The sequence below is a fragment of the Topomyia yanbarensis genome, chromosome 3, assembly GCF_030247195.1.
Source record: "Topomyia yanbarensis strain Yona2022 chromosome 3, ASM3024719v1, whole genome shotgun sequence".
NCBI lineage: Eukaryota > Metazoa > Arthropoda > Insecta > Diptera > Culicidae > Topomyia > Topomyia yanbarensis.
The window spans coordinates 415,380,328-415,398,838 of record NC_080672.1 but is presented as its reverse complement, the minus strand read 5'-3'; the positions used below and the strand labels follow the sequence as shown (position 1 = coordinate 415,398,838).

The window sequence follows — 18,511 nt, the reverse complement described above, 5'->3', positions numbered from 1 at the left end:
GCTTGGATGCAAGAAGAAAAGAGAATCTAAACTAGCATATTACCTCTTTACGACTAGAAGGCGCAAATGAAGAAGCCGAAAACCCTGAATGAATTATTCAAGTTGATCTAAGTGCTACGATCACGGCGCGCGGCAGCGCATGCGAAACGGCTCTGCCGGAGAGGCTCGTAGAGGAGGAAGGGGTGACAATGTAGCGGCATTTCCATTTCACCCAGCACCATCGAAGAGGAAAATTAAACCAGCCAGCAGTACGAAACAACGCGCGCTCGTTGGACTTGCCATTTCCGAAGTCGCCTTCAAGCGATCAACATCGCTCTTCGAAACGAGATCCTCTACAACGTGTAGAGCAAACAGTGCGCTCACGGACCAAGCGGCGACAATAACAAATCAACTTATCCAACCAAAGAACGAGTGCAGTGGTATTGGTAGGATCGGTGCAGCTTCCAAGAATCTTCAATCCGGAAAAACTATCCCCGCAAGCGAAACAAACCACAACAACAAGCCGAGGGGTCCATCGCAGCAGCAGCAGCGGAGAGCACCAACGCGGCAGTCGGGAAATTCGGTGCACGCACACACACCCGACCGGGTCGAACAGTGTGCTCCCGTCCGGAAAATCGACGGCTCGATCGCCAGACCAGTTTTCACTTGGGTGTCACTCTTCGCTCGCTCTTCAGACACGACCGACGTCTTAAGTTATTTGTCTCGGGGATGACTTGAAACTGCCTGCCACACTTGGAAGTTGGAAAATCTGCCTACCGGTACTGTATGGGATTTGCTCCGCGCTCGGTGAAAATTTTCTAAGTACCCGCTAAAAACGGACTTTGGTGGAATTTTCGAGTCCGGCTCGTGTGATCGCGTGCGCGTGTGAAAAGTTAAAGTTGATTTTTCGCGTGGGGACTTAGGAGATTTTCGAATTTTCGGATGTCGTCGCGTGGGGACTTGTGAAAATTTTTCGCGTTTCGTGCGGTTGATTTTAGTGCGAGGACTTTGACGAATTTCGTGCGTTTGTGAATGGGACTTGTGAAAATTTTAATTTTTTCGAGGGGACTTAGTGAGATTTTTGAGGATTATCAAAAAAAAATCTGGATTAATTAATGAAAAAGTGAAAGTCTGGAAAACTTGTGACGCTTGTGCAAAGTATTTTACTGGAAATTTCCGGATTTTCCAGCAAAATATTTTTTTCTCATTGCAATCTAGTTTCAGTCAGTGAAATTCAGCGGACTTATAACTTTCGTCAAGCAGCAGAAAGGATCTACGGAAAAAGTGCCTGGAATAAAAAGCACATCGAAAGTTAAGTGAAAAAAGTGCACCCAAACGAAGAGGATTAGTCTAAGGAAGTTTTTGTTAAGTTTCATAATTTATAGTGTTCATCTTTTTGCTGAAAGTTTTCATTTATCGATAAAAAAAATAAGTGTCCTGCAAAGCCTACTGGAATCTCTAGTGTGCAACGATAACAGAAAAAAAATTGTGAAAGCGAAACCTAGTAGCCAAAGAGATCTAGTGGTAATCGAATTTTGAAAAAAAGAAAATCAGGATCAGCAGCTTCAATCTGGATTAGCACAAAAAAGGATTACAAGCCGCAGTCAGGATGCAACGACCTAATCCTAATCAGCAGTTCCAGCAGCTGCAGCAGCAGCAGCAACAGAAGCAGCAATCGTCGACGATTATGCAACAGCAATCGTCCTCGGTTCAGCAGCAATCGCAGCAATTTATGAGCCAGGAATTTTCCCAGCAGCAGCAATTTTCATCCCAGCAGAGCAGCATCAGCCGTACCGAGCACTCGGTCAGCCGTCAAGTTACTCAGCAAAGAGGTCAGTTTAAGTTGCAAAATTTTTCCCGTGTTAGGATCTTCATTTCGCGAGTAGCCATGGGCGTTGGTGTGAAAATTTTCCTACTTATATAACAGTCGCCACTGACCGTGCGCCTCCGAGGAGGCAAAGTGCGTGGGCAGAATGGAATCCGTTTGGCGAGCAACTCGCGCCGAATCTCGTTCGCTTTTCTCGCTCGCTCACGTAGTGGTGCCACGAAAATGGACTGGACCGTTTCAGATGAGTCAGATGTGCAATGATCTGGAGTAGATGTGACAGTGGCTAAAATTAGCTTTTGCATTTTCCACGATAGCTTAGAACTGGATCAAATCCGGTTTAAAGTGAGTGGTGTGGTGGCATTTCTAGACACAATACAACGGTAGAACGAAAGCGAGCGAGTCATACCGGATCTTCAGCTTCAATCTGTCCCGCAGCACGGGCAGCAGGTCACTCTGTTACTAAAAATATGTGTTATTCTGAACGTTATTTTTAGTTTCAGTAGCGCACTGTGATTTCTCCGCTGTGCTGAGATCACACACTCACCGAAAAAAAACCGTCCGCACAGAAAATTCCTTTCCTAATTTTTAATGATACATCATGCGTCTCCATTCTGCCATTCTTGCTCACCGCTCCGGTGGTGGTTGTGACAGTGATCGAATGGTAAACGTCAGCTCAGTGAGCTGATTGTTGAGAGAGTTTCGGCTGCCGAATTTGCTCGCGAGCTGCTCGCGAAATATTTGCAGTTCTCAGAGCGGGCGAAAACCAGCTGATCTCTCTCGTTTGCTGAATTCTGCTGAAGAGAAGCTCGGCCAAAAACCAAATTCGCCCGCTCTCTTTAATCAACCACCTGATGGAAGAGAGTTGTGGGCCTGTTGATTGAGAATACATGTGTAGATCGTTTGAGGAACAGCTGATCTGATGATTTATGAGAAGTTCTTATTGTTAGTAGAGTGGCGACTAATTAGAAAAATTTCAATCGAATAATTTATATTAATTTATTCTTGAATATCTAAATCCATTCTATTGACTGTGATTTTTGGAGAACTCATAGCGGACAATTAGAACCTCGCTCTGTTTGCTTTCTCTTTCGATCATTATGGTGCAATTATGAAACATTCCTAAAATTTCCAAGTAGTTTTAAACATATTTGAGGTTCATTTAATGTAAATCTATAATATTCACCTGCACTCATCTGCAATATTCAGTTAGGCCACCGTAAATGTCAAACGAAGCATCCGCGCTTTAATTTTATGTAAACATTTAAGAGATCGTGCTATCAAGGGAGAGTAAACAAAGAGAGGCTCAGATTTATACTAAACACGTTTTAAATAAATAAGAAAACAGAGTTTACCCCTGCTTTTACATTATTATCCCAGAAGTAATGTGTCGAGTACTAAGATAACTGCATCCGCAACTCGCCTGCAAGATTTCTTCAGCATATTTCAACTTATTTTTCTCTTACGAACATCCTCTGGTACTGAAATCCTTCCTAATGACAATTCTTGCAAAATTGTTATCCACATCGGCTGAATGAATATTTGAAGACAGAAATAACATAACTATATTTAATACGGTGATCCATTAGACACACAGAGCAGTAACGTGGTCTTCTGGCGCCCTTGGCGGAGTCTCAGTTTTGCGCCCCGTTTGGTGTTTACTTTGGCTTTCTCTTTCAGTTCGACCTTCAATTAATAATGTGTGTACAAGAAAATGGCTCACCTACTCCCTAGTTAATTCATGTTTGACTGTCGTTCATGTCATGTAAATTTCATTTTTTTTATTAAGAAAATCAATTGACACTGGGTGTTTAAAGGCGACGAAAGGAGCATCTATTCAGACGACTGTATAGAATGCTAATGGAATGTAGGGAAATCGGGTGATCATCGAATTTAATAACCGGACGCACCTCAACAAAAAAAAGTTTAGCTCAATCGGACGCGATGAAGGGGTTGCGTAAAACGGCCAAAGTATACAAATTTTCACCCGTGAAAAAACACAAAAGGACCCATAGAATATTCAAAAATCGAACTCGATTTTTTTTTAAGATAGCCTTTATGAAATTTGGAAAATTCTGGATTTGAGTTGATACTGGGGTTTGAATAGGCAGCTTTTAATTTATTTTTTATGCCAAATGTCTTAGGACTGCATGAAACAACGGATTTTGCATCTTCTCATAAAAAAAATTGTTTTGACAAATGTTGCCTATCTGGTACTTTTAATTTTCAAACTGAAATTTTCAAATAAAAATCAAAAAACTTGTATCGTTTCGAATTGACACCAGATTTCGACATTTCATTGATTTCTAAAACATTTGGCATACACAAAAATAAAAACTGCATTTCCAAGCTCAAGTACCATCCCAGTTCAAAAATATTCCTTGTACAACAAAGACATTTTTCAACATTACACCAGATCTCAAGGCTTCATGACATTGTTTTTTGATTGCGCTCAAATTTTTTTTGATTGCGCTCAGACTTTTTTCGTGGTACCTATTCTTTTGAGGTGTGTCCGATTTGAAAGTTTAGGAAGACTATAAATGTTGGCACTCTACCGTATATTAAGCATACTCCTCAATTAACCCAAATGATCCAATAATGGATGTCGAACAAGATCCGAGCTTCCATTTAAAATCAAACATAGTGAACTGGGTTCGACCGTATCCGATCTTCTTTCGGATCAAAGATATATTCTGCTGTGCTAGATATCTCGAAAGTTCGCCTAGATAAGCTCAGGATTGTAATATTTTGTCTAAAGCAAACAAATAGCAGTTACTGACGATAAAACTTTAATGAACAACTAACGCGTTTACATGGCCGCTCACAAAGTTGAGATCAATGGTGTAGTTATCGATTCGAACTTGGTATGCGTGGATTTACTGAAGGACGGGATTGTCTGTTTCCGTGACCCCTTGCTCCAGTGAGCGAAAATTTTGACTGACAATCGTACCGGACCTTCAAACTAGTGTCAGGTGACCTTTTGGCGAGACTGCTTTGCATCTTCTTCGACAAAGATCGTCTGCATGATCGGTTGTTTGTGCCGCGCGTCATACTTACACTAATGCACTAATTACAAGCAAATGAGTCTTCGTAACAATATTTTTTCTCTTTTGAAAAACTGCTAAATATATCAGCAAGAAAATGCTCCACCACAAATCAAAAGCAAACAGCACCTGGTGAATTCAGAAGAAATAAAGAGTTTCCAACGCTTCCAGGAAAACCAAAAACCATGTGATATTTCAACTAGAGATTCAACTTAGTGTAGAATTGGTTAGACCTAGGTTGGGCACCGGCAAATTTGTGATATTACGGAACTCCTCCCGGCATCGAGGAGACTTCAATTTTCATGGTACGGCATGCGGTTATCTTCTTGATGATAATTGATCTAGCTTACTCTACGATCTTTGCTACAGCTTTAAAAAGGCGACCGGCTTTACTGACCATGACTACATTTCCGTTCCCCTTGTTCTTACGAAACTGGGAAAACGAACAGAAAAAGTTTGCAATATTTTTCGCTATTTTTGTTGAAATTTAAAGTCTTTATCTTTTTTATTTATTCTAGACTAACAGGACCGTAGTGCAGTCTTCTGACGCCTTTGGTAGATTCTCAGTTATGCGCCTTGTTGCTGTTTGCTTTGGCTTTCTTTTTTAGTTCGACTTTCAAAATTTGGTGTGTATCTGGAATTTATACTCCTTTCCTGACTAATTTCATGACTTAACCTTACTTATTTTAAAAAGCATATCAAGATTTTAGTGCCCCCCTAAGGTTGGCGCTCTTGGCGGGACCAACCTGGCCAACCGCATGCCACGGCTCTTGTGACACATTACCACAAATCCTTTTTACAGAAGTAATACTGTCATATTGCGATCCTATTTTCCCGGAAATTAATATGGAGCCAAGCTGTCAATTGACTAATAGCTCACTATAGTTGTCTAGATTCGGCGAACTTATGCTCAAGTACCGAAACTTCCTTAAACGAGCCCTTTGACATAGCGAACGTACCTCTTAGTTTGCTACTACCATCAGTAAGTTTGCCGTATGCACGACCTTATCCAAGGCATTTGAGGAACCAGTTATTGAAAAATACCCATAAAAGCTTGTCTTTACAGAGGTTGTAAATCAATTGATCAAATAAGATTAATTTGCTATCATATAACGAGCATTCACAAAGTATTTCAGATGAATTTGACACTTCATTCTTTGCCAAATTTCATTAAATTATAGATACCATTTGATAATTTCCTTACAGTTATGATCATTGAATTCAAATTACTTACGGCTTTTTAACTACGTCTCGATCGGCAGACTCACAACGAATGACTGCATTTCATATTCGATAAGTAGTAGTAGTCTGGACGATGATTTGTCACAAAGACTACTTAATTAACTAGTATGGGAATGCGGAAATAGCACCAACAAGAAATCTCCTCAGGCTTTTCAGAGATATATTTGTCTTTTACATATCTCTAAATTGCCATGAACTGAAATGTTGCAACGAACTCGTTCGGGGCACTAGCGAGTCTTATAAAAAGGACTGCGATATTTAGTGTACGACCAAACAACGTGCTCGATGTCTTGGTAACCCTCACCATAAGCACAAGGATTACTATCATGGAAAAACGTGAATAAAATGCCATGAATTCAGGAGCAATCACGTTTACGTTACCAAAACAGGACCATGAACAAAAATTATGTGTTTTATAATTATATTCCATTTTTAGTCAGTAACGCCTAAATAACGCTTTTATTTGTAAAAATATTTGTTTTTGTTTTGTGAACTTGAGTCATGGTTTCCATCATACCATTACTAAATCGATTTTCTGTATGTGAACGAGTTCATAACCTTATGAACATTCTTCATAAAACCATAGGTGGAATCATGATTTAATTCGTAGCTTTTGAAAAACATATTTACGCGTAAACTATTGCACGAAACCCGGAATATTATTCATGAATCATTTCAATCATCGTGAACTAGTTCATGATTCCTAATATAATCACGAATTACCATTCGAGCTCGTGCAATAATTCACAAAATCGAAAAATATAGTTTTTTGTATTCGTTAATTGATGTATGATTCCCAACTACTGACCATTCGTGCTCTTGAAATAGTTCACAATAGTTCTTATTCAAAGAAATATGAACTGGTTCATGATTCCTAATATAATAGTCACATCTGACCATGTGTGTTCGTGAGCTAGTTCTCAACATCAAAAAGTATCGTTCATGTGTTCGTGAACCAGTTCATGATTCCTAGTACAATTTTCACGACTGACCATTCGTGCTCATGTAATAGTTTACAAAATCATAAAAAAAATTCATGGAATTGTGAACTGGTTCATGATTCGTAATACATGATTGACGATCTATCTTGAGTGCTTGTGATATTTAGAAGACATCCGTAATCATTTTCTATTGCATACAACTCATGAGCAGTCTTGAGATTTTTACGTGAACTTTTTCACAAAATCTGGGTTTTGTCGTGAAATGTCATAAATGCATGTATAACCTATAACGACTAGACTAGTGCGAGCAGCAGATATAAGAAAACTATTAGGACCTCGAACATCATTATTCATTCGATAAGGTTGAATGTGATATCAGGACAGAAAACGCAAACTGCGCTGAAAATCAAAAATATATTATAGAGCCACGAATCTTGTTCGTGATGTAGTTCATAGAACAATATACCGCGAACTATTTACGGTTTTATGAACCAAATCATATCGTCACGTTACTCCGAGTCAAAAATCCGACAGTGATTAAACATGCACAGTAGTCACATTAATGCACGTGTCGAATCCGAGTGTGTGCTCAAAAATAAAATATCATGATAACGTGAATATAAATTACAAAAAACGCGACTAAGATCCGGAAATCATGAACACAAATCTCTCTATATGTGACTAAAATATCACGATAACGTGAATAGAAGTTACGAAACTCGTGACTGAGGTCCTGAAATCATCCACAAAAGTCACACTACTCTGCCAGAAAAGCTCAACACGAAGCTCGTGAATAAAATATCACGAAAACGTGAATATAAATTACGAATATTGTGACAAAAATCCCGAAATCATGAACATACATCGTTCTACTCTTCCAGAAAAATCGGATATTACGCTCATGAATAAAATATCACAGTAACGTGCTGATAAATTACAAAAATCGCAACTGAGCTCTTGGAATCATGATCGTCGTTTTAAGTTGATATACTTCAAACCAGTGTATCCCCAAAGTGTGAACAAGAATCATAACAAAACATAAACAGGTCCAGGAAACAACCATAGTAACCCAACCAGAAATTAACTTAACTTAACTTAACTTAATATATATTGCCTTCGAATTAATAAATTTTCGTACAGACTGAAATACTATACTAACTTAAACCTATTTTCAATTTGAACATTTCTCTACTTAAGTTAAAGTCAATATTATGAAAAACGCTATTGAAGAGCTGACAGCAAACATCTACCGGGTTATTCTGGCCGTATTGCGTGCGATGAGTAGAGCGCCGAAAGAAGTCCATTCTCCGCAGAGACCTACCAGGAACGTTGAAGTCCAGCTTAGCGAGAAGCAGAGGGCAGTCAATGTTGTCAGCGAGAAGATCGAACACAAAAAGTCGCTGCAGAAAAACTCTCCTGTTTCGTAGCGTAGGCAGGTTGATAAGAGCACAACGATGCTCATACGGTGGTAGTTCAAATCGATTTCGCCAGGGAAGCCGTCGAAGGGCATACCGGACGAAGCTCTTTTGCACCCGTTCTATGCGATTAATGTGTACGGTGTGATACGGAGCCCAAACGATAACTCCATACTCTAGAATGCTGCGTACCAGACTGATGTCCAGTGCCTTCAGGCAGTAGACGTCGTTGAAATCTTGGGTGTTTCGTTTGATGAGTCCTAGTACTGCAAAGGCTTTAGCAGTAACTGCATTGAAGTGTTCGATGAAACGTAGCTTACGGTCAAGTATAACACCAAGGTCCTTGATTGATGAAACTCGTTTTACTGGGGCAGCGCTAACTGCATACTCAAACGTAATTGGCGAGAGTATTCGTGTGAATGTGATTATGTTACATTTCTGAATGTTTATAGTCATTCCGTTTCTATCACACCAACTCATGATCCTATCTATGTCCATCTGAAGTGCACAACAATCTACCAGAGTTGTTATGATGCGATAAATTTTCAGATCATCTGCGTACATCACCTTACACGATGTCAATTCGCTGCAAATGTCATTCACAAAGAGCACGAAGGGAAGAGGTCCAAGGTGACTCCCTTGAGGTACACCCGATGTGATGTCGAATGGGTCTGAAAGTACAGTTCCAAGTCGCACAGAAGCACTGCGGTTTGTAAGGTACGAGAAGATCCAATTGGTCAGCCAGTCCGGAAATCCGATTCGCCTCAACTTTTCAACAGCTAGCTGATGAGGAAGGCGATCGAAGGCTTTGGAGAAATCTACATACACTGCATCAATTTGTTGTCGTTTCTCTAATTTATCAATCAGCGTTGACACATAGCTCATTAAGTTCGTCGTTGTTGAGCGCTTTCTAACAAACCCATGCTGATCTGTAGTGATGATGTGTTTTACTGCAGGGTAGAGAATATCTAACAGCATACTTTCAAAAACTTCAACTGTGCAACGGCGCGTTCGTCTTCTCAGAGGCACGTGTTGTTGAAAAATTAAGTCCAATTCGCGATAAAACCTGTCCACAGCCTCGTCGAGAGTACCCAGTGATAATATTTCAATCCAATTGATGTTTGAGATTCTCACATTTAGCTCGTCATAATCGCATTGATTGAAATCATACCACACATCTACATCGTCAATCACTGGTGAACCGTAAAGAGGCTCAATGGTCAAAACAAACGGATGATGGTGACGATCCAATTTCATTCATTGCAATGAATACCGGAACAGAAGTTTATAACTTTGCCGAATAATCTCGATTGAAGGGCCGATTGTACCCCGCACATAATTGCGAAAATTTGTGCTTGGAATACAGTACAGTATCTACCTAGCGTGTGAAATTGTTCCAATCTCATTTCACGACAGTAGACACCAGCACACATCTCCATCAGAGAACCGTCAGTGTAACAGACCACTTGCGTTTGTTGCTGTCTTTCCATATAGCCAGACAACCACTCCTCTCAAGGGGGAATCTTCACATTCAATGCCCTGTAGGTAAAACTAAACTGGTTTGATATTTAGAAGTGCATCAAGATCAGCAGTCGGAGTTGTGGCGAGAGCACCAGTCAACGCTATGCGCGTCATTCTTTTCAGATGGTTTAGCTTTGACTGGACTGTCATCACCTCTCCCCTCTGCCACCACACAAAGCATTCGTATGACAGTATTGGACGTACAATTGTCGTGTAAATCCAATAGGTAGAATTGGTTTTGAGACCCCAGGTGTTTCCTAAAGTTCGTCTGCACTGCCCGAAGGCCATGCAAGCTTTATTGACTCTGAACTCAATTTGAGAAAACCAAATCAAATATAACTCCAACGTGTTTGCCTTGATCTACACACAGTTGCTCAGGAACAAAGAAATGCAAGGAACAAACCCCGGTTGTAGTTCGCTTCTTCGTGAAAAGTTTGTTGGGATTATTGATATCTTAACTTATCGACACCACTGTTCGACAGCTCAGATGCAAAGTCCAGTAAATAGTATTTAGTAATCGTCAGCAAACCCGTAGGTTGGAAATCCAAGCTCATTTAGTTTCTTCAACAAGCCGTCGGCAACCAAGTTCCATAACAAAGCTGACAGAACGCCACCCTGAGGACAACCGCACTGAACTTCCGTATCTCAGCCTGTCACAGTGACAAGCAAAGAACGCGGTTACTAAGCATTGCGTTTATCCAACCTGAGATACATGCAGGTATCCCATGACCGCGCGTCGCTTCCAGAATAGACTGGAAGGACACATTGTCAAAAGCATCCTCAATATCTAGGAATACACCCAAGCTAGATTGCTTGAGCGAGCAGGGCTTCTCAATGTTGTAAACAACATCGTGAAGCAGAGTGATCGTGGATTTCCCACACTGATATGCATGTTGCATTTTGTGCACTGGATATTCAACTAAACTAATGTTCCTGATGTGATAATCGATAACCGTCACAAAGCTTTCAGAAGAAAAGAACTTCAGCTGATAGGCTTAAAATTCTCGGCTTCATCATAGCTTGAGCTCCCCCCTTTGGAAATAAATCTAATAGCAAAACTGGAAAGCAAAATCTTTTGCACGACATGTTTGAGAATATCAAATCTCCTTTGCAGTAGCACGGAAAGCATTCCATTTTTTCCGGGTGATTTGTTTGGAGCAAAGCCCACTTGACCGATTCAGTGGTGACCAACGTGCGTGCTAACGGCCACGAGTCCGAATCAGCAGAATGAGATCTGTGAACATTGTTCAACTCCGGATCGATACAACCTGGAAAGTGTGCGTCGAAGAGACAATTAAGAACATCTTTTTCGTCCATTACATAAACACAATCTCTGGATTTTAAGGAGCTCATCGGAACATCTTTCCATTTCGGAGTTTCCTAGTCGTTTTAAAAGTGATCAAGCTTTCTCGTAGGAATGAGTTTGTCGTATCCACGACGTCATCTAAGTCATCTAGTTGATTAATTGTTAAGAAATATTCATGAAACTTAGTAAGTTTTCCATAAAGTGTGTAGATTTAGGATTACGATATGTTACCACATTTAGGGTAACATCAAGATGATCGAATAATACTTTTTTATGATTGGATAGAGACGGTTCAGTTTCATTTAGAACCGACACTGCCCTCTCCATACCTCGCAAAAGTTAGTCGGTTTCCTATATTCAGAATATGTATAATTCTACTACTTATGTACTCCAACTGTTCAGAGTCTCTCTGATTGATAACTGCGCTGTTCCAAATGATGTGATGAGTATTGGTATGAACGGAATCGCAATTTCTGTTACAATGTGATACAACGCTTTTGAAATTATAAGAAGGTTAATCATTATGCAGCAAATATGCCGATGAATAGGTATACTTCCTATATATATTAGTGACAGTTAGAGTGACTGCAACAGCACAAATATCACCAGTTGTGAACTGCGATATGACACACGCGTCAATAGCCCCATATTTGTCATAGTTCATGAAGATATGGTTGTTGAACCTATACTATGGAAGCTTTACCCTCCTGTAAAAGTCGAGATAGATTCATAGTTGCTGTACGTTTATGCTGGAGATTCATTTGTGCTAAACTAACTATTATTGATTAGAAAACTGTACACTTAACATCTTTGCACAACAATTGTAAGGCTTCAAGCACGTTATTCATATAGCGAACCATACCAATTGTAAATTAGGCATGCTCATAATTTGAATCCCACAATCTGAGGAAAAAATTAAAGGTCCAATGTGTCAAAGACTCAGATAAAACAGCAAGGATAAAACCCATGCACGTCTGGGAGTATTTTAGACCCTCCAACCATTAGGTCCTCGGCACGGAACCCTGACTTAGAGACTTCTGTGTTCCGTTGCCTCCTAAGACATGGGAGCAAAAACCTAGTGGGTCAATTCCCCACTTGACCAAAAAAAAAATAATAACAGGAAAAATTTTTATAACTTTTGCAAAAGTAAATTAAAAATTTTGCAAAAAATCATGAACCTTGTACATTATATTTCAATGATTTTTGAGCGAAACTTTTTTAGAGATTTATGCAGCTTTAGCTGAAAACCTGGTCAAGTCTCCCCATGTTCCCCTGGTTTTTATTGATTCAATATTACCGTGGCTGTTTTTTCTTTTACAAAATTTTAGAACTCGAATAATGATTTCTTTTCTTGTCAACTATGTCATGTCATGTATAATAATAAAATGTAATATATGCATTTGAAAGCTTTTAATGAATATAAACAACGCAAACATTATCGTGTTCATGATTGAGAAAGGCACAATTCCACCGCTAGGTGGATTAAAACAGGTTTTTTTTTACAATTATTGAGATTGGAAAAGATGCATGAATTCTTGAAAAAAGCTATAAGGCTTTTTAATTACAGGTTTGTTTTACCAAAAATTAGGGAACAATTTCAATTTTTTTGATTATATAGGTTTTAACCTTAGAGTCATTCGCCTCTTTTTGGGTTTGAGAAATCATTTTTGGAAAAATCTCTAGCCCTATGTGCGGGGTTGGGAATCGAACCCAGGTGAGCTGCGTACAAGGCAATCGATTTACCAACTACACTTTTTTATTATGGAGGTTTAAAAGGGCTCCCTATTGACGGATCTGCCTGGAATAGATTGACTGATGTATGGGAGTTTTCACGTTTTCCGAGGTCTATTCATTTTTGCTTATTTTTCAGCAGTGTGCTATTGAAATTCCAAAACAATATGGCAATGAAACATAATTTCAGATATTTTCGAATTGTTTGGATGGTATGAATAGAAATCCGCCCATAAAAAAAATACAAAGTTATTAGCGTTCAATATAGTGACGCAAAAACGTGGCATTGATAGATTTTAGAAGACACGTAGTCCCAGATAGGGCAGTAAGACATTTTCAGTGTCAAAATATCATTTCGACTTATTTTTTCAGAAGTTGAACAAAGATCTATTCACGGTAAATGTTTTGGAAAAGAGTAATGTATGAATAATAAATATTATAATATTGATAAAAGACGGCCGTCTGGATGTTACCAATTGTAGTTATAGCGATAGCATCACTCAACACGACAAAAACAGCTGTACGAGTAGGTTGCACCATCAACCCAAAGCTGTGAAGCTACTTTCCTTACAATCAACTAACGAATGCAAAATAATCCATCTGAGAAAAAAGAAACACCCCGAAGCCAAACACCTCTAGGACCGAGCATCAAGTTACCGTAAAAGGGTTTATTAGCTGAAACGCAACTGGTCACCAGCAGTGTACACGCAGATGGGCACAGTTGCGGCCAGCGGAGCAGCAGCCTGTCTGTGTCAACAAATCTGGCTTCAGTCGAACTGGAAAAATGCACCGCATGTCCGCATTCGGCATAAGTAAGCAAGTAAGTAAGCTAGCAGCTGTACCTACCCTGCCACGATCGTCACGGTCGCTTTAGCTCAAGTTCAATCCGATTCTGGCTGCCGGTAAACGTTGAGGTATTAATTTAGGAATTATGAATTCAAACCGTCAGCTGGCGCTAATGACTCGCCGCGCCGTTCGGCTGATCGGGGTCGGGTCGCAAACAAACTGGTTGCTGCTGCTGTTGCTGGTTGTGGTCGGTCGCTCGAACAAATGTCGCGGTTCAGACTCCGTCGGATGATTAAAACCTTGCGCTAAATTGATACTCTCACAACAGCAGCAGCACCAACAACTGTCGTCTATTGGATGCCTTGGGAAAAGCCCAATCGGAACTGAAGTTGATCCAGTTGACGGGTGCATTATGGCCAAAAATGGTATGAAATCTGACAGCTGATTGAGTGCCAAGTTCAACACATTCATGCTGTTCGGTGAAGGTTAACTACAAGTCTAGGCGAGCCGTGTTATGATCCAGTCAGGTGATTGATAATAATTTAAACTTCATTTAATCCGTACTCGAATATCGAAGATAAAAGTATGCTTTCAACCGGCGACATTTGTAAGTCTGATACGGACATGGATAGAAAACGGCTTTTATACAACTTCGGATTGATTTATTTTATTCAAATTGATCTTGATACGAACACACGATAGGGAGGAATGTAAAACCTAATGTTTCTATTGCAACTGCAAGCATACCCATAATCATTAATCCACACTCGTTCCGACAGCAGTTTCTGACAGAAGTAATGATTCAAAGGTTTGTATTAATATGATTTACGGACTGCACGGAAGGCAACATTGTGCAGCCAGTTTCCCCATAATAAAACCGGACGCCACCTCGGACGATTCCTCAGTATAAGACGCTCATGAATCTTCCGTTGCTCTGATCTGCCGGTTTCGATCAGATAGTGTTTTACGGCTGCTACTTCCCAGTAATGCATGGGGCATCGAATGTCTTGCCATTCCATCACGTGTGCGTGTGTGTGGCATTTCTGCAGAAAGCAATTCGTGCGCACGCGTGAATTGCGGTTCCGCCTCTTTGATTTTCACCTTCACCCACCATCATCCAAGGAAGCCAAGCAGAGTGGAAATTCATCACCCAAAGAGCCAATGGGGTACGGGGAAGACATGCGCTGCTGGTGTCACTATCAGACCATCACTGGCCCTGCACTTTCAACCGACCGTGTTTGATTGCTTTTTTTTCTTCTCTCCTAGCCGCATATCATTTCTCTGTCAAACAATCACACTTTCCTACCGCAGCTGACGGCCTCGTCGATGTTGATGCATGGATGTATGCATTTTTCTTTTTTCCTGATCTTTTCCAGTTTTCTGATGGGGCTAAGATTGATGCGCTTCTACCGTGTAGATTGGTGGTAATTATGCGCGCACGCGAAGCATAAATAGTTCCCCGTTTACCCGTTTGGCGGGCGTGTGCCTTCTGAATACTTCTCTGTTTATGTTGGAATAATTATTTTCGGTTTCAAGCTGGAGTGTGGAGAACGTGCTAGTTCTGAGTCAGTGAGCAAACGAAAGCCGTAATGGGGTATGATTATTGTTCTGGTTTCTAGCAGTTCCCTGTTAGGTTTTGCTTTTCTTTTTTTTTGTTTTTTTTTTTAATTTTTTATGCTAAACTAATTGGGGAGGTGGTTCAAAGTCCCTAATCAACAGATAGAAGTTGAAGTTGCCAACTAGTTAACGGGAAAAAAATGGAATGGTAATAATATAGCTGGAACTATGACGGTCACAAAAAATCAAATATCTTCAGAAATAAAAGCATTATGTTGGCTACGGTAGATAAATTCTACACAATTGCAAATCAGATGATTACTTCAGAATGCATAGTTAATTGTTCATGAATTTGTAAACACATTTTTTCCGTGTAGCGATGATCCCTTCCTGAGAGATTTGATCCACGTCAGACTGCTGCCCTGTGATACATTCAGTAATCGAACCGGTGTCCCCGACATACCACCTCGGGGCTAGGTCAAGATCGACTATTCCTATTGATCAAACTGAGACGCAATCAATTGTTGCCTTACACAGTAGTATGTATTAGCAAAGCAAACCATTTTGAGTAAAAGTACAAAAAAACCGGTCCGCTACGGAAACCGATATCAATGTAGCCCATACCTTCGCCAGATAATAATCAACGACCATAAAACTAATTACCGATGATATGCACTGTTACTGCAAAAGGGAGGTGTCTGCCTGTCCGGTGGCATAAAATTGTCCATAGTTGTGCAAATTGCTCAACTAATTGGGCCGATTGAATAAGATCGGATCGCGTGCATTACTGATTACTGGGGGTTGAGCTGTTAAAACACCAGATCGGTTTTGGTAACGTTGTAAGTTCTCGTCGGTTGCAGTGTACGAGGCTGGGACGAGTCAACGATCGATCCAGCTGACGTAATTGATTGGCACAAAAAATGGATAGGTTCCTGGCTTTGGGCAATCTTATTTTGAAAGTAATAGCAAACTGACACGAAGCATTGAAATTTACTTTCATCGTCAGTGCATTATGCAGCGCCAACATTATAACCACACACGGAACGAATAGAATTCAAGAACGTGTCGCCATAGTTTCTGGAACAATCACCCGTTTTACTCCACCTAGTGGTGGAATTTTGTCTTTCTTATTTATTAACAATCATTTTCGATGATTTGCTACATCTATCTATCTATCTACACACCTAGAAAAACCTGTTTTAATCCACCTAGAGGTGCAATTGTGCCTTTCTCATTTCTCCAAGCTATGATATAATAGCTGGTTCGTACAATATAACATTATGGAAATGTCTTTCATTCTTATTACACTTGGTAAGTATATATAAGAGCACCTTTTTGCATTCATCGCGGTATCGGTTTGAATCGGAGTTTTCTATGTGATCGCACTCCACAACCCGTAACTCCGGAGCCAGAAGTCGGATGGAGATGGAATTTAATATCAGTTTCCGGGGACGCAACACCTTTCATTTGAGACTAAGTTGATCAAATCGGTCTAGCCATTTTCGAGAAACCAATATAACCGTTATTCTGAATTTGGATGCTTCCGGATCCGTCGATGGTGGCCAGTGTGACCAAAGAGCCTTTGAATGACTGTTGGGGACCTAGATCTACAAATTCAACAGTTGTGTTTACATTTTGGAAAAAATTTCACCATTTTATATTCATCGCAGAATTCGTTAGAATCGGGATTTGCTGCGTGATCGTACTTATCACCCTGTAATTCAGGAACCAGAACTCGGATCCACACAAAATTCAACAGCAGCTGATGGACCTTTCATTTAAAATTAAGTTTGTCAAAATCGGTTCAGAAAATTCCGAGAAACCGATGTGGACAAATCAACAAATTTTGTTTTGTAACCATACTCTTCAACTCGTATTCCGGAACAAGATGTCGGTTGAAAATGAAATTCAATAGCAACCTATGGGAATATTATACCTTTCATTTGAATCTTAGTTTGTAAAAATCGGTTCAGCCATCTCCGAGAAACCGATGTGTACATTGTGTTAACAAATCCGCACATACACAAACATACATACATACATACACACATACATACACACAGATATTTTGCGATCTCGGCAAACTGAGTCAAATGTTATATGAGACTCGGCCCTCCGGGCCTCGGTTAGAAAGTCGGTTTTTGGAGCAATTGCATAACCTTTCTATATAAGAAAGGCAAAAGAATAATATTTAATTAGCTTAATAAGCATGAGTTCAATGTTATCTTCATGTGATTATAATTTGGAAAGGTTGGTGGAGTGGGTTTGAACATGTAGGGAATGGGGGGTTAGTAGAGTGGGAGTGGAGGTGGATGAAGGAAATGCGGGCGTGAGGGTGGTCCAAGAGGAGGGGAGTGATGAAGGAGGGAGGTGTAAGGGCAAGGCGGCGGGAGGGGCGGCAACGCAATACTCAACTGCATATTTTGCCTTCCATTTGAGACTTAGTTTGAGAAAATCGGTTCAGTCATCACCGATGAACCGATGTGACTTTAAGTGTGGAATATGCCCGGAATTCCGGACTTCCGGAATCGTCGATAGTGGACAATATATTCAAAGAATGTTTGATTGGCAATCAGTGATCTAGATCTGCGATTAGAAGTAATTTGGTGACCATTTCAATAGTTTTTAGCCTCTGAGGTATTACGATTGTACCGATTTATATGGGAAATTCCAGTGTATCCTTACTAACACCCCTGTAACTCCGGAAGCAAGAGTCAGAACCGAATGAAATTCAGCAGCTGTCAATGGCATTACTGTATCTTTCATCTGAAATCAGGTTTGTAAAAATCGGTAGAGAATTCGTTGTGGAATGGGTGTGATATTAGTTTAGGAACTTGGCGGGTTCCCCGGGGGCGTCATGAACCGTCATAGGTGGCCAATGTGGTCAAAGCTGCTTTGATTGATCATTAGTGATCCAGACCCGCAAACTAGAGTAATGTTACATCAATTTTAATATGTTTTACATCATTTGAACATCATGGTGGTACCAGTTTATATGGGAATTTGCTGTGTGACCGCACTCTTCAACCCGTAACTCCGGAACCGGAAGTCGGATCAACTAAAAATTCAATAGCAGGGAATATGGGAGCGTTATACCTTTCAGATGAAACTAAGTTTGCGAAAATCGGTTCAGCCATCTCTGAGAAAATTGTGTGAGTTTAAAT

At 40.2% G+C, this 18,511-nt stretch overlaps 1 protein-coding gene across 5 annotated transcripts in view; it reads left to right on the top strand.

Moving 5' to 3' along the window:
- Positions 1–484: 484 nt before the first annotated feature.
- The window catches only part of LOC131693376 (titin), a 140,329-nt gene continuing 122,302 nt past the window's right edge, over positions 485–18,511 (top strand). For 2 of the 5 annotated variants that reach the window (XR_009306230.1, XM_058981141.1), the window contains exons 1-2: positions 485–758; positions 1,198–1,811. Coding sequence is in view for 3 of the 5 variants with exons in the window: in XM_058981141.1 (XP_058837124.1) it covers positions 1,589–1,811 (223 nt within the window). In the remaining 2 variants the exon portion in view is untranslated. The remainder of the gene's footprint in view (positions 759–1,197; positions 1,812–18,511) is intronic. The other 3 variants (XM_058981143.1, XM_058981142.1, XR_009306231.1) reach the window with 2 other exon arrangements.